Source organism: Bubalus kerabau, chromosome 4 (genome assembly GCF_029407905.1).
Source record: "Bubalus kerabau isolate K-KA32 ecotype Philippines breed swamp buffalo chromosome 4, PCC_UOA_SB_1v2, whole genome shotgun sequence".
NCBI lineage: Eukaryota > Metazoa > Chordata > Mammalia > Artiodactyla > Bovidae > Bubalus > Bubalus kerabau.
This window is the reverse complement of record NC_073627.1, coordinates 119,909,742-119,929,142: the sequence shown is the minus strand read 5'-3', so window position 1 is coordinate 119,929,142 and position 19,401 is coordinate 119,909,742. Positions and strand designations below refer to the sequence as shown.

The window sequence follows — 19,401 nt, the reverse complement described above, 5'->3', positions numbered from 1 at the left end:
AGTTTTTAGAGTGGAAGAAAAGGTTAGCGAGATTACAACATAAGAAGGACCTAACACCTCATGATGGTTCTGGGATACAAAAAATTATTTCCAACGATTCAGAGAGGCCTGTAGGAGCTAAGCCCAATCTACACCTTATAAGCAGTAAGAAAATGGACTCAAATCGGATAAAACTGATGTCCTGCCAACACCTGAATGAAGAAGAAAACAGATCTTCCCCTACAGCCTCCAAAACAGAAGTCCTGTTGATAGCTTGACTTTTGCCTGTTGAGACTTGTCAGTCTCACATCTCAGTTATAAAAATTTAATAAATTTGTGGTAAAATGTTGTAATATCAATAGAAAACTATTTCAGTATTTTAGTATTCATTAAGTAGATTTAAATTTCACCATTTTTCTTAATGAAAAAAGTTATCTTCAAATCCCTCTAGCCTACTCCTTAGATCAAAGTATACTATGAAAGTTGAAGACTAACTCATAATATGTCTTTGATAATATCAAATGTACTGACTAAATGTCTAGAGAATTTATATCTAGAAGCTAATCAAATATTAAAATTAGTTTTTTTAATTAATCTCAGATACGCAGATGACACCACCCTTATGGCAGAAAGTGAAGAACAAGAGCTTCTTAATGAAAATGAAAGAGGAGAGTGAAAAAGTTGGCTTAAAGCTCAACATTCAGAAATCTAAGATCACGGCATCTGGTCCCATCACTTCATGGCAAACAGATGGGGAAACAGTGCAAACAGTGACAGACTTTATTTTTGGGGGCTCCAAAATCACTGCAGATGGTGACTGCAGCCATGAAATTAAAAGACGCTTACTCCTTGGAAGGAAAGTTATGACCAACCTAGATAGCACATTAAAAAGCAGAGACAACAAAAGTCTGTTACTTTGCCAACAAAGTCCGTCTAGTCAAAGCTATGGTTTTTCCAGGAGTCATGTATGGATGTGAGAGTTGGAAAGCTGAGCGCTGAAGAATTGATGCTTTTGAAATGTGGTGTTGGAGAAGACTCTTGAGAATCCCTTCGACTGCAATGAGATCCAACCAGTCCATCCTAAAGAAAATCAGTCCTGAAAACTCATTGGAAGGACTGATGTTGAAGCTGAAACTCCAATACTTTGGCCACCTGATGCGAAGAACTGACTCATTTGAAAAGACCCTGATGCTGGGAAAGACTAAAGGCAGGAGAAGGGGTCGACAAAGGATAAGATGGTTGGATGGCATCACCGACTCAATGGACATGGATTCGAGTAAATTTCAAGAGTTGGCGATGGACAGGGAGGCATGGCATGCTGCAGTCCATGGGGTCGCAAGGAGTCGGACACCAACTAAGCGACTGAACTGAACTGAATTATTTTTAAAAACAGAGATACTTACCAAAATAATCTGGACATTTTAAGCAGACCTCTTTCAAAAAGGCATTTGCTTTCAAATCAAATGTTCTAAGCTCAATATCTGTGCCCAATCCTAAGACATTAATTTCTACCACAGGTAGTTCACAGTCTCCAACAAGGTGACAGAACTGAATCAAAACCTAGAAAAGAAAGAAAAAAGAAACAACTATCTAACACACACACAAAAATATTTATGCAGATGGTGGCCATATATGAATATATGAGGTATACATGATATAAATGATATAGATTTAAATTTAGGAGAGATCTTATACATATAAAATACATGCACTAGGCAAATTATTTTCAATAAATATATACTGAATAGTAATAATACATGTAAACTCTTAATTATTTTTTTTAAGTGAAAGAGGATTTTTTTTATTTTATTTTTAAACCTGAAACACTGTATTAGTTTTGCAAACATCAAAATGAATCCGCCACAGGTATACATGTGCTCCCCATCCTGAACCCTCCTCCCTCCTCCCTCCCCACACCATCCCTCTGGGTCGTTCCAGTGCACCAGCCCCAAGCATCCAGCATCGTGCATTGAACCTGGACTGGCAACTCATTTCATACATGATATTACACATGTTTCAATGCCATTCTCCCAAATCTTCCCACTCTCTCCCTCTCCAACAGAGTCCATAAGACTGTTCTTATACATCAGTGTCTCTTTTGCGGTCTCATACACAGGGTTATTGTTACTATCTTTCTAAATTCCATATATATGTGAAAGAGGATTTATTTAAACTTTCCACAGACAGAGTGTGGTCCCTCTCAGGAGGTGAGGGTGGCCAAATCTTTAATTATTAAGGAAATTAATCTTCAAAGGGAAAAGGGGAATCACAAAGTAACATCTGGATTGTGCTTAAATAGAATTACAACAATGTCTATTAGTAATAAGGCTATATAAATAATCTGAATAGCAGAAATGACCAAAATTTAAATAAGCCATATTAATTTTACTACGGTACATATAAGGCATACCTCTGGCACTTCAAATCTTATTTTATACTCAATCATATTTTTAAAACAATCTGGTTTCTGAAGATTTTTCTGTTGAGGACTTTTAATTCTAGATGGAGATTGAAGAGGCTCTTCCAACGGACTACATGGTGCATCAAAAAACTCCTCATCTGAATCTAAATATCGCAGAACATTTTTTAAGTCAATAATCTACAGGACTGATTTAATAATAAAATTTTAATAATTTATCTGAAATAAATACGAACACTACAACACTTCTTCAAAAAACTGAAATGTCAGTTTTCAAACAACTGCAACATCAAAATAAAAAGAAAATAATATAGAGATTATAGCTACAAAAATAAATTCTTAATGACAAAATGTATCGAAAATTACAAAATGCAATCTTTAGAATAGGCATCTTTAAAATCAATAGTCTAAAAACTGCCAAAGAAAATTTTATAGCAAATGCCAAGGCCAATTACTACCTACATGATGAATACTCAAAGGAACATACTAATATGCTCACTCTATCTGGAGAGCAAAACAGAACTTAATTACAAACTCTGAAACAGTAAAAGCAGGGGGCAGGCCCTGTAGTTTAAACAGAGAAACTAAGATTAAGCACTATTTCACATATATACAACTATATAGCCATATATATGATAATAAATTTTTTAAACATACTTTAAAGGGTCCAAAATCCAGTCAAACTATTAAAAGAAGGTTTAAGAGAAACTAAAACCATCTAATATATCCCTAAAAATATAAAATTGAATTTAAGGATAGATGATCTCAAAATAACATTTCCTTTCCTTTCCCACCAAGCCTGGTCACTACAGAGAAAGGTAAACATTCTCTAGAAAACTGAGGATCAACATGGCAATTTCTGTTATTTAACATTTAGCAATTTTTAAACTCTTAAAAATAGTAAAATACATTTATTTTTCTTTCCAACGTGGCCAAAAAAGCCTGTATTTCATAACAAAATATTTACAAGTCTTCATAGGTGAATATATATATTAAGGCTTGATTATTTTCCTTTAATAAGTGAAAAGAAAATGTGAAAAGTTAAAAAAAAATTACTATAATGAAGATCTCCAAAAGCTAAGTAACAGATTATAAATTAGACACAAACTTTCATGGGTTCTTTTAGATCACAATAGGATAGAGAAGATTAAAACTTACTAGTGGTCCTTGTTACTATGGGATTCAATTGTTTTTCGAAGCTTATTTTTAATTGAAGGAAAATTTCTTCACAATATTGTGTTGGCCTCTGCCACACATCAACATGAGTCAGCCATAGGTATACATGTGTCCCCTTGGTCTTTAACCTCCCTCCCACCCTTCCCACCGCTCTACACTGTTACACAGCCCCAGTTTGAGTTCCCTGAGTCATACGGCAAATTCCTTTTGGTTACCTATTTTACACATGGTAGTGCATATGCTTCCATGTTACTCTCTCCAGAAAATCCCACTGCAAAAGGAATTTAAGTGAAATTTTCTAGATAACATGCATATCTACTATTGCCTGAAATTGTTTATGTGGTCTGCAAATGAAAATTATTTTTATAATCTATTTATAACAAGGAAAATTTCCTAAAGTAGCTTCATTTTACCATCTTCAACACATGGAATTTCCAAAAGAGGAAATTTCTTCTGTGACATCTGTGATGTTCCCAAAGAAGTGGATCTTTGAACCTGGAAGAAAAGTTAATTCACTCTCAACTGGTACACAGACTTTTATTGTAAGTTCTAGGACGACTGTGACAACAAACACACACACACTTAAATCTGAATTAACTGGAAAAATTCCAGTCTGAACTAGAAAATTTGTAAATGTAAATTTAAAGAAGTGCTTTTACAATTTAAGGCTAAATATAAACTTCACAACTGTTACAATCATTTCCTTGTTGACAGACTTTGTATAGGAAGAAATCATAGATATATCTTAACATCTTACTAAATAAAGGAAGCCACCTCTATGGCATCCACAGGAAACAACCAAAGTCTCAAAATGTAAAGCCTCTGTGGTTAGGGAGCCTGTACTTTTATTTTTAATTTTTTAAAGATATTTTAGTAAATTACTTTTCTACTGTCCTGAGCCAAGTAGAGCATACAAAAAAAATATAATTCACTTGAAAATGATAATAATAAGATACCCCTGAATCTTCCACCCAGGCCAAAAACCAAAATAGTACCAGATACTTACCTAGAAGCATCTTATGTGCTACTTTCTTGATCACATTCCCTAAAATTGATTTATTTTATTTACTTGTTTTTAACCTTCTATGACTGATTTTATAAGTAAAATATTATTTAACCTATTTCTTTCTAAACTCAGAAAGAGGCAATAATATTGCATACATTTTCCTGTGACACTGTTTCAACAAAATATTCTTTAAATTTTATCCATATTGATATTTTACTCATTCTTACTGCTATACATTGATGAATATAAACCACTGGTTATTTGTCCATTACAATGTTGGTAAATATTTGTATGGTTTAGAGATTTTTGCTTTTACTCACATTACCAGTATAACCATCATTTAACACATGGGCTCAAACGCAAGATTTTCTATTGTGTATGCATCAGAGTGGAATTTTATATATTCACTTTAATAAGTACTATCAATATGTTTTCACAAGTGTTTATAAGACATTATATGATGTCATCAGTAGATTAGTGTTTGTATGGCTCCACTTCCTCATTAAAATGTTAGCATTCTCAGACATAATCTTACTGGCATTTTCACCCTAGTTTTAATTAGAATTTCACAAATATAGTTACACATATTATAGGTTCATGGATTGTTTCTGCTTCTCAGAATCCTATTCATTTGGCAGAAACATTTTTACTGAAATATAATCTACTGCATATGAGTATGTAATATAAGTATAAAAACTAAATTTCAAAAAGAAAACACATCCATGTACCCAAAATTCAGATCCAGGAACAGAATATTACCAGCAACTCAGAAGCTGCCCTCCGAGTCCTCAATCATCAGGCATACCGCCACAAAAAGGAACAACTATGCTGCCCCCAATTTCAATATTTAATGTTTTGAAGTTTTTTACACTACATTCATTAAAGAAGATTTTGTTTTATGAGGTGAATAATAAAACTGAACATCTTTCTTGTCTGTTTGCTCATTTCTTATTGGATTCCTGGTCTCCTTACATATCTTGGATAGTCTTTCTCTTGTGGCTCAGATGGTAAAGCGTCTGCCTGCAATGCAGGAGACCCAGGTTCAATCCCTGGGTTGGGAAGATCCCCTGCAGAAGGGAATGGCAACCCACTTCAGTATTCTTGCCTGGAGAATCCCATGGACAGAGGAACCTATGGAGCTACAGTCCATGATGCTGCAAAGAGTTGGATTAGACTTAGCGACTAACAGCTTTTCTAAGTTGTATGGGTTGCCAATATTTTTCCCAGTTGGATGGACAGCCTTTTTTCATTATTAACAGTATCATTCAAAAGGCAGAAAATTTTAATATCTATTAATTTACTTTTTTTCTCCTGTATTTGTACCTATTTATCCCAAGACACTTTTATCCACCACAAGAACTCAAAGATTTTCTCTGTTTTTGAAGGTTTTCAAACTTTACACTTTTGGGCATTTACATTAAGTCTCTGTTTCATTGCAGGTTAAATTCCATGTTTGGTATATGTTACAGGCTGATGTTCACTTTTTTCCCCACATGGAAATCTAATTATTTTAAAACAATTGTTGAAAAGACTTACTTAGTTGCACTGGAAACTTTGTAAGAAATAAAATATATATATTAACCATATTATTAATTTATTTCTGAATTCTATTCTACTTTAGTTATCTTTATGTCTATTCTTACACTGAAACAACACTTTCCTGAATAAAGCAGCTATAAAATAAGCCTTGAAATCAAATATTAGAAACCCACCAACATTATTCTTATCCAAATTTTTTGGCCAACATATGTTCATGTATTTCCATACGTGTATTATAATAAACTTGCTAACTTCCAAAAGAAAAATCTGGTATTTAGATTGGGACTGTGAGAAATCTATAGGGTTTTGAGAGAACTGTCATTTTAAGAGGGTCAGTCCTCCAATTCTTAACTGTATCATTCCACTTATTTAGGTCATGATCAATTTTTTACAGAAATGTCATGTAGTTTTAGATTCACAGGTCTTATTATTCCTTTGCTAAACTTTTCCTAATTATTTAATTTTTTAATGCTATTATGAAAGGAATATTTTTCTTAATTTGATTTTTAGAAAGAACTTACTATTTACATTGATGATATAGACTGCAACCGTGACAAATTCGCTATTGCTAGTTGTATTTTTCTACATTCCTCAGGACTTTTTGCATAAATGATCATATCATCAGCAAACAGTTTTACTTTTCCCTTTCTATTCTGTCATTATTTCTCTTAAGTTACTGCAGAAGCTAGAATCTTCAGTATGAATTTGAATAGAAGTAGTAAGAAAAGCCATCATTCCTGTACTATTTGTGATATTACAGGGGAAGCATTCGGTCTTTTTCAAATTAAACTTTATATTAGTTTCCTAAATTGATGGGGTGCCCTTATATTCTCAGTTTGATATCATGAATGGTTGTTGGATCTTATCAATGCTTTTTCCCTGTCTACTGAAATAATCATACATTTTTTATCCTTTATTCAATAAAGTGTACTTAACACTGATTGGTGAACTATTTTTGCTTTCATGGGATAAATGCTTTCCTGGGTGTTTTAAAGTATCATAGTGTCTAATCTTTTTAAAATATCATACTATTTGACTGTAATATTTGCTAAGTATTAATATTTTAAAATCTATGTTAATGAATATATAGATGTGTAATTTCCTCATAATTCCTCTATCTAGTTACAACAGCAGGGGAACAGATGCAAAGAAACAAAGTGTGGCCTATGCACAGAGGAAAACAGCAGACATAGTTCAAGCAGAAGCAAAGGCATCAGATTTACTGGGGGGAAAAAAAAACGTTAAATAAATTGTCTAAAATGTTCTCAGAAAGCTAAAATGAGCCATTGAGAAAGAGATAAAGGAAACCAGGTGAATGTTACAACAAATGGAAAGTATCAATAAAGAGACAGAAATTATAAAAAGAAACCAAGCAAGTTCCAGACCTGAAAACTACAATAACTGAAAGAAAAAATACATTAGAGAATTTCAAAAGCAGAGTTGAGCTAGCAGTAAACATATGCACACATCAGTCAAAATTATTAAAAGAAGAAAAGAAACAAAGGATAAAGAAAAATGAACACAACCTAAGGGGCCTGTGAGATACCATAATGTAAGGTGATGTATGCATTATGAGAACACCAGCAAGAAACAAGACGAAGAGAGGGCAAGAAAGCATATCTGAAAAAATAATTTCCAAAAATGTGCCCAAATATGATGAAAAACTGGGACAGAGAAGCCTGGCAGGCTACAGTTCATGGAGCCGCAAAGAGTTGGACACAACTGGGCAACTGAGCAAAGCACATACATGAACCTAAAAAATCTAAGTTTAATAACTGAAAGTAACACATATTCAAATACATCCACTCCAAAACATATTATTATCGAACAGCTGAAAGACAAAGTAAGAAACTTGCAAGCAATAAGAGAAGTGAGCTGCCTATGTTAAGACTCTCAATAAACTATTAAAAGCTATATTTCTTACCAGAAACCATGAAGGTCAAAAGGTAATGGCAAGTCATATTTGATACCAAGGATTATGTGTCTGGCAAAACTATCCTTCAAAATGAGAGAGAAGTTAAGATATTTCCAGACAAACAACAACAACATAAGGAGTGTATCATCACTATACTTGTCCAATAAGAAATCCTTGCCAGAGCCCTTTAGGTAGGGAAAAGAATACTAGATAGTAACTCAAAGCTATATAAAGAATAAATCTCCAGTACATATAATTACATGGGTAAATAAATAAGGAGATGTTGTATTCTTAGTTCAGAGTCACCTTTTTTATTTCCTGTACACTTAAAAGAAAACCATAAGAATAATTATAACGACACTACTGAATATACAATGTATAATATGGAAATTGTGACAACACCACAGGGAGTACAAAGCTGGTCAACAGTTTCTGGCTGCTTTGCAGTTAAACTGGTATTAATTCAAAACACAGTTTATAAATTCAGAATGTTAGAAGAAAAAATTTCCTAATCAGTAATGACTTTAATGCTTAATATTTTACTTATGTATTTGGTATCTGTACAGGTGTCTCTGACCTCATCTTTATCTCTGTATTCTTACTGAACTGCAAAATTCCTAAAGGATAAGACTTTTATCTGTTTAACTCAATTTGTACACTATAGGCAGAGCACAAGCATCAAATGAACATCTGGCATAGTTCAATAATGACAAACACAAGAGAAAATCAAATATAAGTCAACAAGAGACATTAGAAAAAAGCAGATGAAAATACAAAATCCCTTATTTTTGGATCATGCTATATATAACTTGTAAAATCTACTTCTTCAAGTTTATATATGAGATTATATTGGTTTTATTACTTAAAACAAGAGAATTTCAATGAGTCACAGGAATAAAATACAAAGTAAAAGTAACAAATATTTTGGACTCTTAGACTAAAAAAAAAAATGATCAGTGAGGACAAACAAGAAGTGAAGAGGAATGAAATAGATTTACATTTCACTACTCTGATTTTCTCTTCATGTTAAAAAAATAAAAAAGGCAAAACATTACCTTTTAGTCTTATTTGGATCAACTGGAAATGGGTAGTGGACTAAAAAACCATTAAAAAAGCTCATTAAAACAAAAGGCACAAAAGAACAATAACCAAACCACACTTGTATGGTTACTTCTAATATGGAAGCATCAGGGGGTAAAAAAAGCACAAACGCCACATTCTATTGCATCCTCCTCAGTTTAGGGAGACACGAAATGGCATGGAAAAAACATCTTATCCAATTAATCCAGAAACCTGTAAATCTCCATGATACTTTTGGAAAGGTTAACAGGGACATGAGTTTGAGCAAGCCTGGAAGTTGGTGATGCACAGGGAAGCCTGGCGTTCTGCAGTCCATGGGGTTGCAAAGAGTGAGACACGACTGAGTGACTGAACGGAACTGACCAGATTTAGTCCAGTATTTAGCATAGCCATTTCATGGCTGAAAATACATGGTGGTGGTGGTGGTGGTTCAGTTGCTAAGTTATGTCCAACTCTTTTGATCCTATGGACTACAGTCTACTGAGCTCCTCTGTCCATAGGATTTTCCCAAGCAAGAATACTAGAGCAGGTTGCCATTTCTTTCTTCAACCAATGGCTTTAAATATCAATGGATGGAATCATCCAATCAAAAGGAACAAACCGACAAAATGGATGAAAAAAAATTGGATCCAACTACATGCTGTCTACTTTGTTGTTATTCAGTCACTCATTGTGTCTGTTTGTGACCCCATGGACATGGACTGCAATATGCCAGGATTCCATGTCCCTCACCATCTCCTGTCTTCATGCTGTCTACTAGAGATTCCTTTTAGATCCAAATACACAAATAGAAAAGTGAAAGGACTGAAAAAAGGGACTCTATGAAAACAGTAATCACAACAGAGGACCATAAAGAAGGTTGAGTGCCAAAGAGTTGATGCTTTTGAACTATGGTACTGGAGAAGACTCTTGAGAGTCTCATGGACTACAAGGAGATCAAACCAGTCAATTTTAAAGGGAATCAACCTTGAACATTCACTGGAAGGACTGATGCTGAAACTGAAGTTTCAATACTTTGGCCACCTGATGCAAAGTGCCAATTCACTGGAAAAGACCCTGATACTGGGAAAGACTGAGGGCAAGAGAAGATGGGGCAACAGAGGATGAGAGAGATGGATGGCATCACTGACTCAATGGACATGAGTTTGAGCTAAGGCACAGGAACCAGAGATCAAATTGCCAACATATGCTGGATCATAGAAAAGGCAAGGGAATTCCAAAAAAACAGCTACTTCTGCTTTACTGACTACACTAAAATTGTCACATTTGTTTATACTCAAGACTAATGAGAACTGAGAAACAACATTAACGCTGGTGGGACTAAACATTCGTAATTAAAAAGCAAATTTGGCAAAATTCATTAAAAAATAAAATTCACATACTTCACTCAACAATACCACTTCCAGAAATGTATCCAATGGATAAAAAAAATACTCAAATATATGTATAAGAAAGTTCAAAGCACTGATATTTTTTATAACTAAAAATATAACAATATAAAAGCCCATCAAAAGAGAATTACATTAGGCAAAGGATGGTACACTCACAAAATTTAACACTGTACCACCATTAAAAAAAAAAAGGCATATCTTTATATGCTGAACAGGTAAATATCTCCAAGGTAAATAACATACATTAATAATGGTGAAAAAAGACAGATTTAAAACAGGAAGTATAATGATCCCATTTATGTAAATTTTAAGAACATTATAATATAAACATATACATATGTATACACATAGAGAGATACATATTTGTACATGTGTGTATTAACAAAAGCTATAAACATTTTCAAAAAACTAGAGAAGCAGAAGTTAACCACTAAGGAAAGGGATTAAAGACCAGAAAAGTGAAGAAAGGTAGATATCATTTTATACTTTTGTTTACTATTTGCATCTTTAACTATTTTATCATTTTCTCTTTCAAAATGTAATTTTAAAAAGTCTATTACAGATGAACTGTTTCACTCCAAATTTCTGTGGTTACACATACTCTTTGTGAAATCTGTTTTTAAATTCTTCTTTCATTAATTTTGAAAATACATTACCTGAGATGATTTGACAGGCTCATTTACTTCAGTTGCAGGTGAGGGTTTTGGAATGCTTTCAATCAGTTCCAAAATCCCTTGCAGTTTTTTATCTGAGATTCGTAAAGAAATTAATGGTAAGTTTCCATAAATCTTGAATCTGTTTCAAAAAGACAGAAATCACTATTTAAAAAATGACTATTCATCTTATATTATCTAAGAATAATCAAATGTGATATTAAGTACTAAAAATTATCTACACGGTCCACAGGACAAATTATTTCACAATATAAGAATTCCCATCATTTTTCCAACCTCATCAGCTGAATTAACATTATATTTAAAAGGCTTATTTTCTATTGTTATTATGTTTACTGCTAAGTCACTTCAGTTGTGTCCAACTCTGTGTGACCCCAAAGACAGCAGCCCACCAGGCTTCCCTGTCCCTGGGATTCTCCAGGCAAGAACACTGGAGTGGGTTGCCATTTCCTTCTCCAATGCATGAAAGTGAAAAGTGAAAGTGAAGTCGCTCAGTCATGTCCGACTCTGTGCGACCCCATGGACTGCCGCCTACCAGGCTCCTCCGTCCATGGGATTTTCCAGGCAAGAGTACGGGAGTGGGGTGCCATTGCCTTCTCCAATTATGTTTACTATCCTTCTATTATTTTGTCAATGCCAGTTGACAATTACTACTTATGAAGTGTTTATTACCAACAGGCATTAAGGAAAGCAGTTGATATGTAATACAATAAATAATTCTCACAATCTATGAGGCAGAAATGTATTTCTGCTCCCTGTTTCTTATAAGTTCCCATATGTACATGGTTCTTAGCAGGAAATTAGGTTTGGCAAGTACAAATAACTTGTCCAAGAGATTATATATTTAAAACCAGGTTTAAAAGTCAGATCTGAATGAAAAATCACAATCATATAGAGAAATATGTAACAAAATCAACACTCATTCATGATAAGAACTCTCAGTAAATTAGAATTAAGAAATACCTTGGAAAAACCTACAACCAACATCAGCCTTAACAGTGAGAAACTCAACATTTTCCCAGCAAGACTGGGTACAAAACAAAGATGTCCCTCTCACCATTCCTTTCAACATCACACTAGAAGTCATGCCAATGCAGTAAGCCAAGAAAAGAAAATTTAAAAGTATACAGATTGGTAAAGACATAAAACTGTCTTTGTCAACAGACAACATGATCATCCTTGTAAATTATCTATTAAACATTCCTGAAACTAATAGTTGTACGATATAAGATTAATATAGAATAGTGAACTGCTTCCCTATATACCAAAGGACAAGTACAATATGAAATTAAAAATATAACATTTATATTAGCATCCAAAGAAAGTAATACTTAGGCATAAATCTAACAAAATAAATACAAAATTTATAGGAGGAAAACTGTAAAATTCTGATAATAAACAACTGAATAAATGAAGAGATATTCCACATTCAAGGGTGGGAAAATTCAATACTGTCGAGATGTCAGTTAATCCCCAACTGAGCTATAGATTCAATGCAATCACAATCAATATCCCATGAAGTTATTTAATGGATATGGACAAATTGATTTTAAAATTTATATGGAGAGGCAAAAGACCCAGAACATATTAGTCAACATAATACTGAAGAAGAGCAATGCTGGAGGATTGACATTCCCTGATTCAAGACTTACTCTAAAGCTACAGTAAGCAAGACACTATGCTATTGTCAAAACAATAGACAAACAGATCAATGGAACAGAACAGAGAGTACAAAACAGACCTCCACAAATACAGTCTGAATCTCTGACAGAAGAGCAAAGACAAATAATGGAGCAAAGACATTCTCTTCAACAAATGGTGCTGAATAAACGAATATTGAAATGCAAAAACATTAATTTAGACATAGGCTTTATACCTTTCACAAAAGCCAAATGAAAGTGGACCACAGACCTAAATTTAAAACCCAGTACTATAAAGCTGCACAAAGACAAATCAAAGAAAACTTAGATGACCTTTTCAGATACTTTTTAGATATCACTTGATTGATATAATGCAAAGGCACAATTCATGAAAGAACTAATTGATAAACTGGATTTGGTTAAAATTTAAAAACTTCTGGAACTTCCCTGACAATTCCTGGTTCTACTGCAGGGAGCAAGGGTTTGATTCCTGTTCAGGGAACTAAGATCCTATATGCCACAGCCAAAACAAAGAGTAATGAATTAAAAAAAAAAAATTTAAAGCTTCTGCTCTACAAAAGACAATTTCAAGAGAATTGTAAGACAAGCTACCAAGTGGGAGAAAATATTTGCAAAAGAAAGATCTCATAAAGGAACACTATCCAAAAAGTTCAATAATACTCAATAAGAAGGCAATCTAGATGAAAAACGGGCCAAAGATCTTAACAGACACCTCATCAAAGAAGACACACAGATGGCAAATAAGCAAAGATGTTTCACATTATATACTATCAGAGAAATACAAATCAAAATAAGAATTACTGAGATACTACTACACACCTACTATAACAACCAAAATCAGGAATACTGACAACACTAAATAATGGCAAGGATGTGGAGCAGCAGGAACTCACAATCACTGCTGACAGCAATGCAAAAGGGTATAGCCACTTAGAAGACAGTCTCAAAGATTCTTATAAAACTAAAGATGCAGAGTACATCATGAGAAACGCTGGACTGGAAGAAACACAAGCTGGAATCAAGATTGCCGGGAGAAATATCAATAACCTCAGATATGCAGATGACACCACCCTTATGGCAGAAAGTGAAGGGGAACTAAAAAGCCTTTGATGAAGGTGAAAGTGGAGAGTGAAAAAGTTGTCTTAAAGCTCAACATTCAGAAAACGAAGATCATGGCATCCGGTCCCACCACTTCATGGGAAATAGATGGGGAAACAATGTCAGACTTTATTTTTCTGGGCTCCAAACTCACTGCAGATGGTGACTGCAGCCATGAAATTAAAAGACACTTACTCTTTGGAAGGAAAGTTATGACAAACCTAGATAGCATATTCAAAAGCAGAGACATTACTTTGCCAACAAAGGTCCGTCTAGTCAAGGCTATGGTTTTTCCTTTGGTCATGTATGGATGTGAGAGTTGGACTGTGAAGAAAGCTGAGAGCCAAAGAATTGATGCTTTTGAACTGTGGTGTTGGAGAAGACTCTTGAGAGTCCCTTGGACTGCAAGGAGATCCAACCAGTCCATTCTGAAGGAGATCAGCCCTGGGATTTCTTTGGAAGGAATGATGCTAAAGCTGAAACTCCAGTACTTTGGCCACCTCGTGCGAAGAGTTGGCTCATTGGAAAAGACTCTGATGCTGGGAGGGATTGGGGGCAAGAAGAGAAGGGGACGACAGAGGATGAGATGGCTGGATGGCATCACTGACTCGATGGACGTGAGTTTGAGTGAACTCCGGGAGTTGGTGTTGGACAGGGAGGCCTGGCGTGCTGCGATTCATGGGGTCGCAAAGAGTTGGACACGACTGAGCGACTGATCTGATCTGATCTGATCTGATACTCTTACCATATGATCCAGTAATTTTGCTCCTTGATATTTACCCCAAAGGAATTTAAAGTTCAGTTTGGATCAGTTTCACATCCATACATGACCACTGGAAAAACCATAGCCTTGACTAGACGGACCTTTGTGGGGAAAGTAATGTCTCTGCTTTTCAATATGCTCTCTAGGTTGGTCATAACTTTTCTTCCAAGGAGTAAGCGTCTTTTAATTTCATGGCTGCAGTCACCATCTGCAGTGATTTGGGAGCTTATGGGTATTTATCCATAAATTTATCCATAAATCCATGGATATCTATAACAGCTCCTTGATATTTACCCAAAGGAATTTAAGGTTATGTCCCCATAAATCCTATGGGGATTTATCCATAAATTTATCCATAAATACATGGATATCTATAATAGCTTTGCCCATAAATTTATATGAATCAAGTTTATCCACAAAAATTTTATATTTCAATTTTATAGCTAAACTTGGAAGCAACCAAGATGTCCTGCAGAAGGTAATGGATAAACAACCTGTGATACATCAGATAATGGAATATTATTCAGTATTAAAAAATTGAGCTATCAAGTTATGAAATGATAGGGAGGAACCTCAAATGCATATTACTAAGTGCAAGATGCCAACCTGAAAAGTCTTTCTCCTCTATAATTCCATCTATATGACATTCTGGAAAAGGCAAAACTATGGACACAGTAAAAAGATCAATGCTTGCTAGGGCTTGTGTGATAGAGAAGGGATAAAACAGAAGATTTTTAAAGCAGTGAAAATACTCTATAAGATAAAGTCTATATGATACCATAATGATAGATACATGTCACGCATTTGTCCAAACCCATTCAGTGTACAACATCAAAAGTGAAATACAATGTAAACTACAGACTTTGCCAACAAAGGTCCGTCTAGTCAAGGCTATGGTTTTTCCAGCGGTCATGTATGGATGTGAGAGTTGGACTGTGAAGAGAGCTGAGAACCAAAGAATTGAGGCTTTTGAACTGTGGTGTTGGAGAAGACTCTTGAGAGTCCCTTGGACTGCAAGGAGATCCAACCAGTCCATTCTAAAGGAGATCAGTCCTGGATGTTCATTGGAAGGACTGATGCTAAAGCTGAAACTCTAGTACTTTGGCCACCTCATGCAAAGAGTTGACTCATTGGAAAAGACTATGATGATGGGAGGAATTGGGGGCAGGAGGAGAAGGGGATGACAGAGGATGAGATGGCTTGATGGCATCACTGACTCGATGCACGTGGGTTTGGGTGAACTCTGGGAGTTGGTGATGGATAGGGAGGCCTGGCGTGCTGCGATTCATAGGGTCGCAAAGAGACGGCCATGACTGAGCGACTGAACTGATCTGAACAGACTTTGGGTAATTATGATGTGTCAATGTAAGTTTGATCTATTACTGTAAATCTAACAAGATAGCCACTTGTTGAGGGATGTTGTTAATGGGGAAGGCTATGCATGGATGGCTCAGTTGGTAAAGAATCTGCCTGCAACGCAGGAAACCCTGGTTTGATTCCTGGATCAGGAAGATCCACTGGGGAAGGGATAGGCCTTCCCACTCCAATAGTCCTAGGCTTCCCTGGTGGTTGAGCTGGTGAAGAATCCACCTGCAATGCAGGAGATGCTGGTTTGATTCCCGAGTTGGATGGTCCCCTGGAGAAGGGAACAGCTACCCACTCCAGTATTCTGGCCAAGAGAATTCCATGGACTAGTCTATGGAGTTGCAAAGAATCGGACACAACTGAGCATTTTTCATTTTCATGCATGAGTGGATGCAAGGGGTATAAGGACAATCTCTGGAGCTTCCTATCAACTTTTCTGTGACTCTGAAACTGCTGCAATATGAAGAAAATCTTTAAAAAGAATATATTAAAAAGAGACTGAGGTCAAAGACAGAATAAATTTTCATTAACAATTTTTATCCCTCATTTTTTAAAACTTACTTTTCAGTCAAACACAATGACTGCTAAAAATATATCTGAATTCCTTGAGAAAGTTATAGCTTTCATTTATCTCTACTAGTGTAAGTATTTTTAACTAATCCAATACATCCTAATTTAATAGGTACACATTATGGATCCATCTCATTAATGTACCTAAACTTATTTTCAATTTCTTTTAGTAAGGCAGCTGAACAATGTGAAGATGACAGGTGCCAAAATACTACCCACCAAATAATAAGAGGATTTCCTTTCATTTGCCTTAAACTTTTTACGTTCAAACTTCAAATAAAGTTCCCTGATACTTGTAGAGTTCTAGGATTTTATGTAATGTCATATCCACTTTATACTGCCCACATTACAAAACTAAAATCAAATGCTTCTTAGATTTCATCTTTCTAAATCATTATAGTTTTTGCCTGTGATTATTTCAGGCACACATCTCTGGTCCTAACTTATAGCCATTTTAGTATCATAAGGATATGAGTACAAAGAGCTTTCCTGGAGGATTTTCCCTTTTGTTGGTTACGTAATGCACTGAACCACAGTTTGGCAAAATATGGCCATGGATTAATCCAGCATGCTGCTTATTTTTGTAAATAAAGTATTCTGGAATACACCTATACATATTCATTCTGTGCTGTTTATAGCTGCTTTCATGCTAAAACACCAGAGCTGAGTACTTGTGACAGACAATACAACTTCAAGCTTAAAATATTTACTATCTGGCTCTTAAAAGAAACAGTCTGCTTAGTGTCACATTGAACTAATCTTTCACATACTCTTGATTCCATTATCTATATAAAGACATCTTAATCAGCTACTTTAATTCCTTCTATGCTATACATATTCCCTACATTGCTGCTGCTGCTGCTAAGTCGCTTCAGTCGTGTCCGACTCTGTGCAACCCCATAAACGGCAGCCCACCAGGCTCCCCCATCCCTGGGATTCTCCAGGCAAGAACACTGGAGTGGGGTGCCAATGCCTTCTCCTATTTCCTATACTACAGGACATAAATTCTCCCTAATCATATATTTATAGAGAAATCTAAAGCAAGGGATGTTAGCCATTTCTTCTGTCAGTAATATCTTTTTTGGTACCCTGTAACATCCTAGATTCTAGTACACTTAAGTAAAATGCTGGAAAAAAACTTTATTCATAATCACATTTATAACAGGAAATCACATGCATCTTTGACTTTTCTCACGTACTGACAAACTTTAAAAGAAATATCAGACAATAGTAAATAGGCAGGAGAACATGTGGAAAGGAACCCAAAGAATGTAAGCCTTGCATCTAAAATTAACCTACACCTAATTCTTGATTATACAAAATAGCAAAATGTATAGAATGGTCTTCTTTCCTTCTTTCTCAAACCAAATCCTGGTATTCCTCTACTTTAAGACTCTCAGAGTCCCAGTTTGATATTTTCAATTAAGGAAGTATAAGAGAATGAGAGTTAGTAAACTGTATAATGTTTCCTAGAGAATAGAATCATTATAATTTGAAAGGCAGGGAAAAAAAAAAAGTACACGTTTCTTTTAAGTCTCTTCCCTTCACATGGCCACAATAGTAAAACAGTATGAAAAAGGTCCATAACACAGCATATGCAAAAGAGACCAAGCTATCACTACTTCCTGCCATCCCTCCCACCCATGCTTCAGGCACAAAACCTTGACCACTACTACATGAGCATTCTCTTGTTGCCTCTCTGGTAACAATTCCCCTTAGACTGTCTACTGTCTGGTAGTTGTTAGATGTGTCTTTCCTTACATTTTTAAGTAGATCTGTAGCTGAGGTTTGAATGTTTGCAAGGGAGAAAAATTACTGGTGGAAAGAAAAGGTGAAAGGGCTAGCTAGCTATAGTCTAAAACTATTTAGAACTAAATCAGTTAAATAGCCCAGTCTAACTCAACAGATAAAATCAACTATTACTATGATTTTTCATTTTAACTCTACCTTTTATTTCCTACAGGATTTAAAAGACAAATGCATGAAAATAACTATAAATCTATGATAATGGGTATAAAATATACAGTAAGGATATAATTTCTGACATCAATGACAAAATGGAGGGGTTGAGCAGTAAATAGTAGTTTTTGTATGCAATTAAATTAAGCTGATGTCAATTTTAAAAAGACTGTCAACTTTACAATGTTACAGGTAATCTCCATGAAAATAACTAATAAAAAATTACCTATAGAAGATGCATATCTGGAAAAGAAAAGGGCATCAAAACATGTCAAAACAAGAAAATCAACTAAACAAAACAAAGGCCAAAAAGGAGGGAAAAAAGGGACAAAAAAGCCATAAGACCCACAGAAAGTAACAAAATTAAACTGTTTATCAGTATTTATTTCAAACATAATGGTTTAAACTTCACAAAGACATAAACTGACAGAATGGATTTTTTAAAAAACAGATCAATCTATATGCTTTCTGCAAGAGACTTACTTTAGATCTAAGGACACAAACAGTTTGAAAGTGAAAGATATTCCATGCCAATAATACCCAGAAGAAAGCAGAAATGGCTATAATAATATCACTCAAACCAGACTGGTAGGTCAAAACCTGTAATTACACAAAAGATATTGTACAATAAAAGTTAACTTCATCAAGAAGATATAATAACTAGAAATGTATACACACCAAATATCAGAGCTCAAAAATACATGAAATACTGATAGAACTGAGGAAAAAATTCACTCTACAGTTAACATGAGACTTCAAAACCTACCCCACTTTCAATAACTGACAGAAGAGCCAGAGGAAAGATC

The 19,401-nt window shown here is 34.9% G+C and overlaps 1 protein-coding gene across 5 annotated transcripts in view; it reads right to left on the bottom strand.

Moving 5' to 3' along the window:
• The window catches only part of VPS13A (vacuolar protein sorting 13 homolog A), a 266,066-nt gene that overhangs the window by 148,963 nt on the left and 97,702 nt on the right, over positions 1-19,401 (bottom strand). For all 5 annotated transcript variants that reach the window (XR_008713637.1, XM_055578364.1, XM_055578365.1 and 2 more), the window contains exons 23-26: positions 11,162-11,300; positions 3,988-4,069; positions 2,390-2,544; positions 1,383-1,539 (exon numbers count right to left, since the gene is read on the bottom strand). Coding sequence is in view for 4 of the 5 variants with exons in the window: in XM_055578364.1 (XP_055434339.1) it covers positions 1,383-1,539; positions 2,390-2,544; positions 3,988-4,069; positions 11,162-11,300 (533 nt within the window). In the remaining variant the exon portion in view is untranslated. The remainder of the gene's footprint in view (positions 1-1,382; positions 1,540-2,389; positions 2,545-3,987; positions 4,070-11,161; positions 11,301-19,401) is intronic.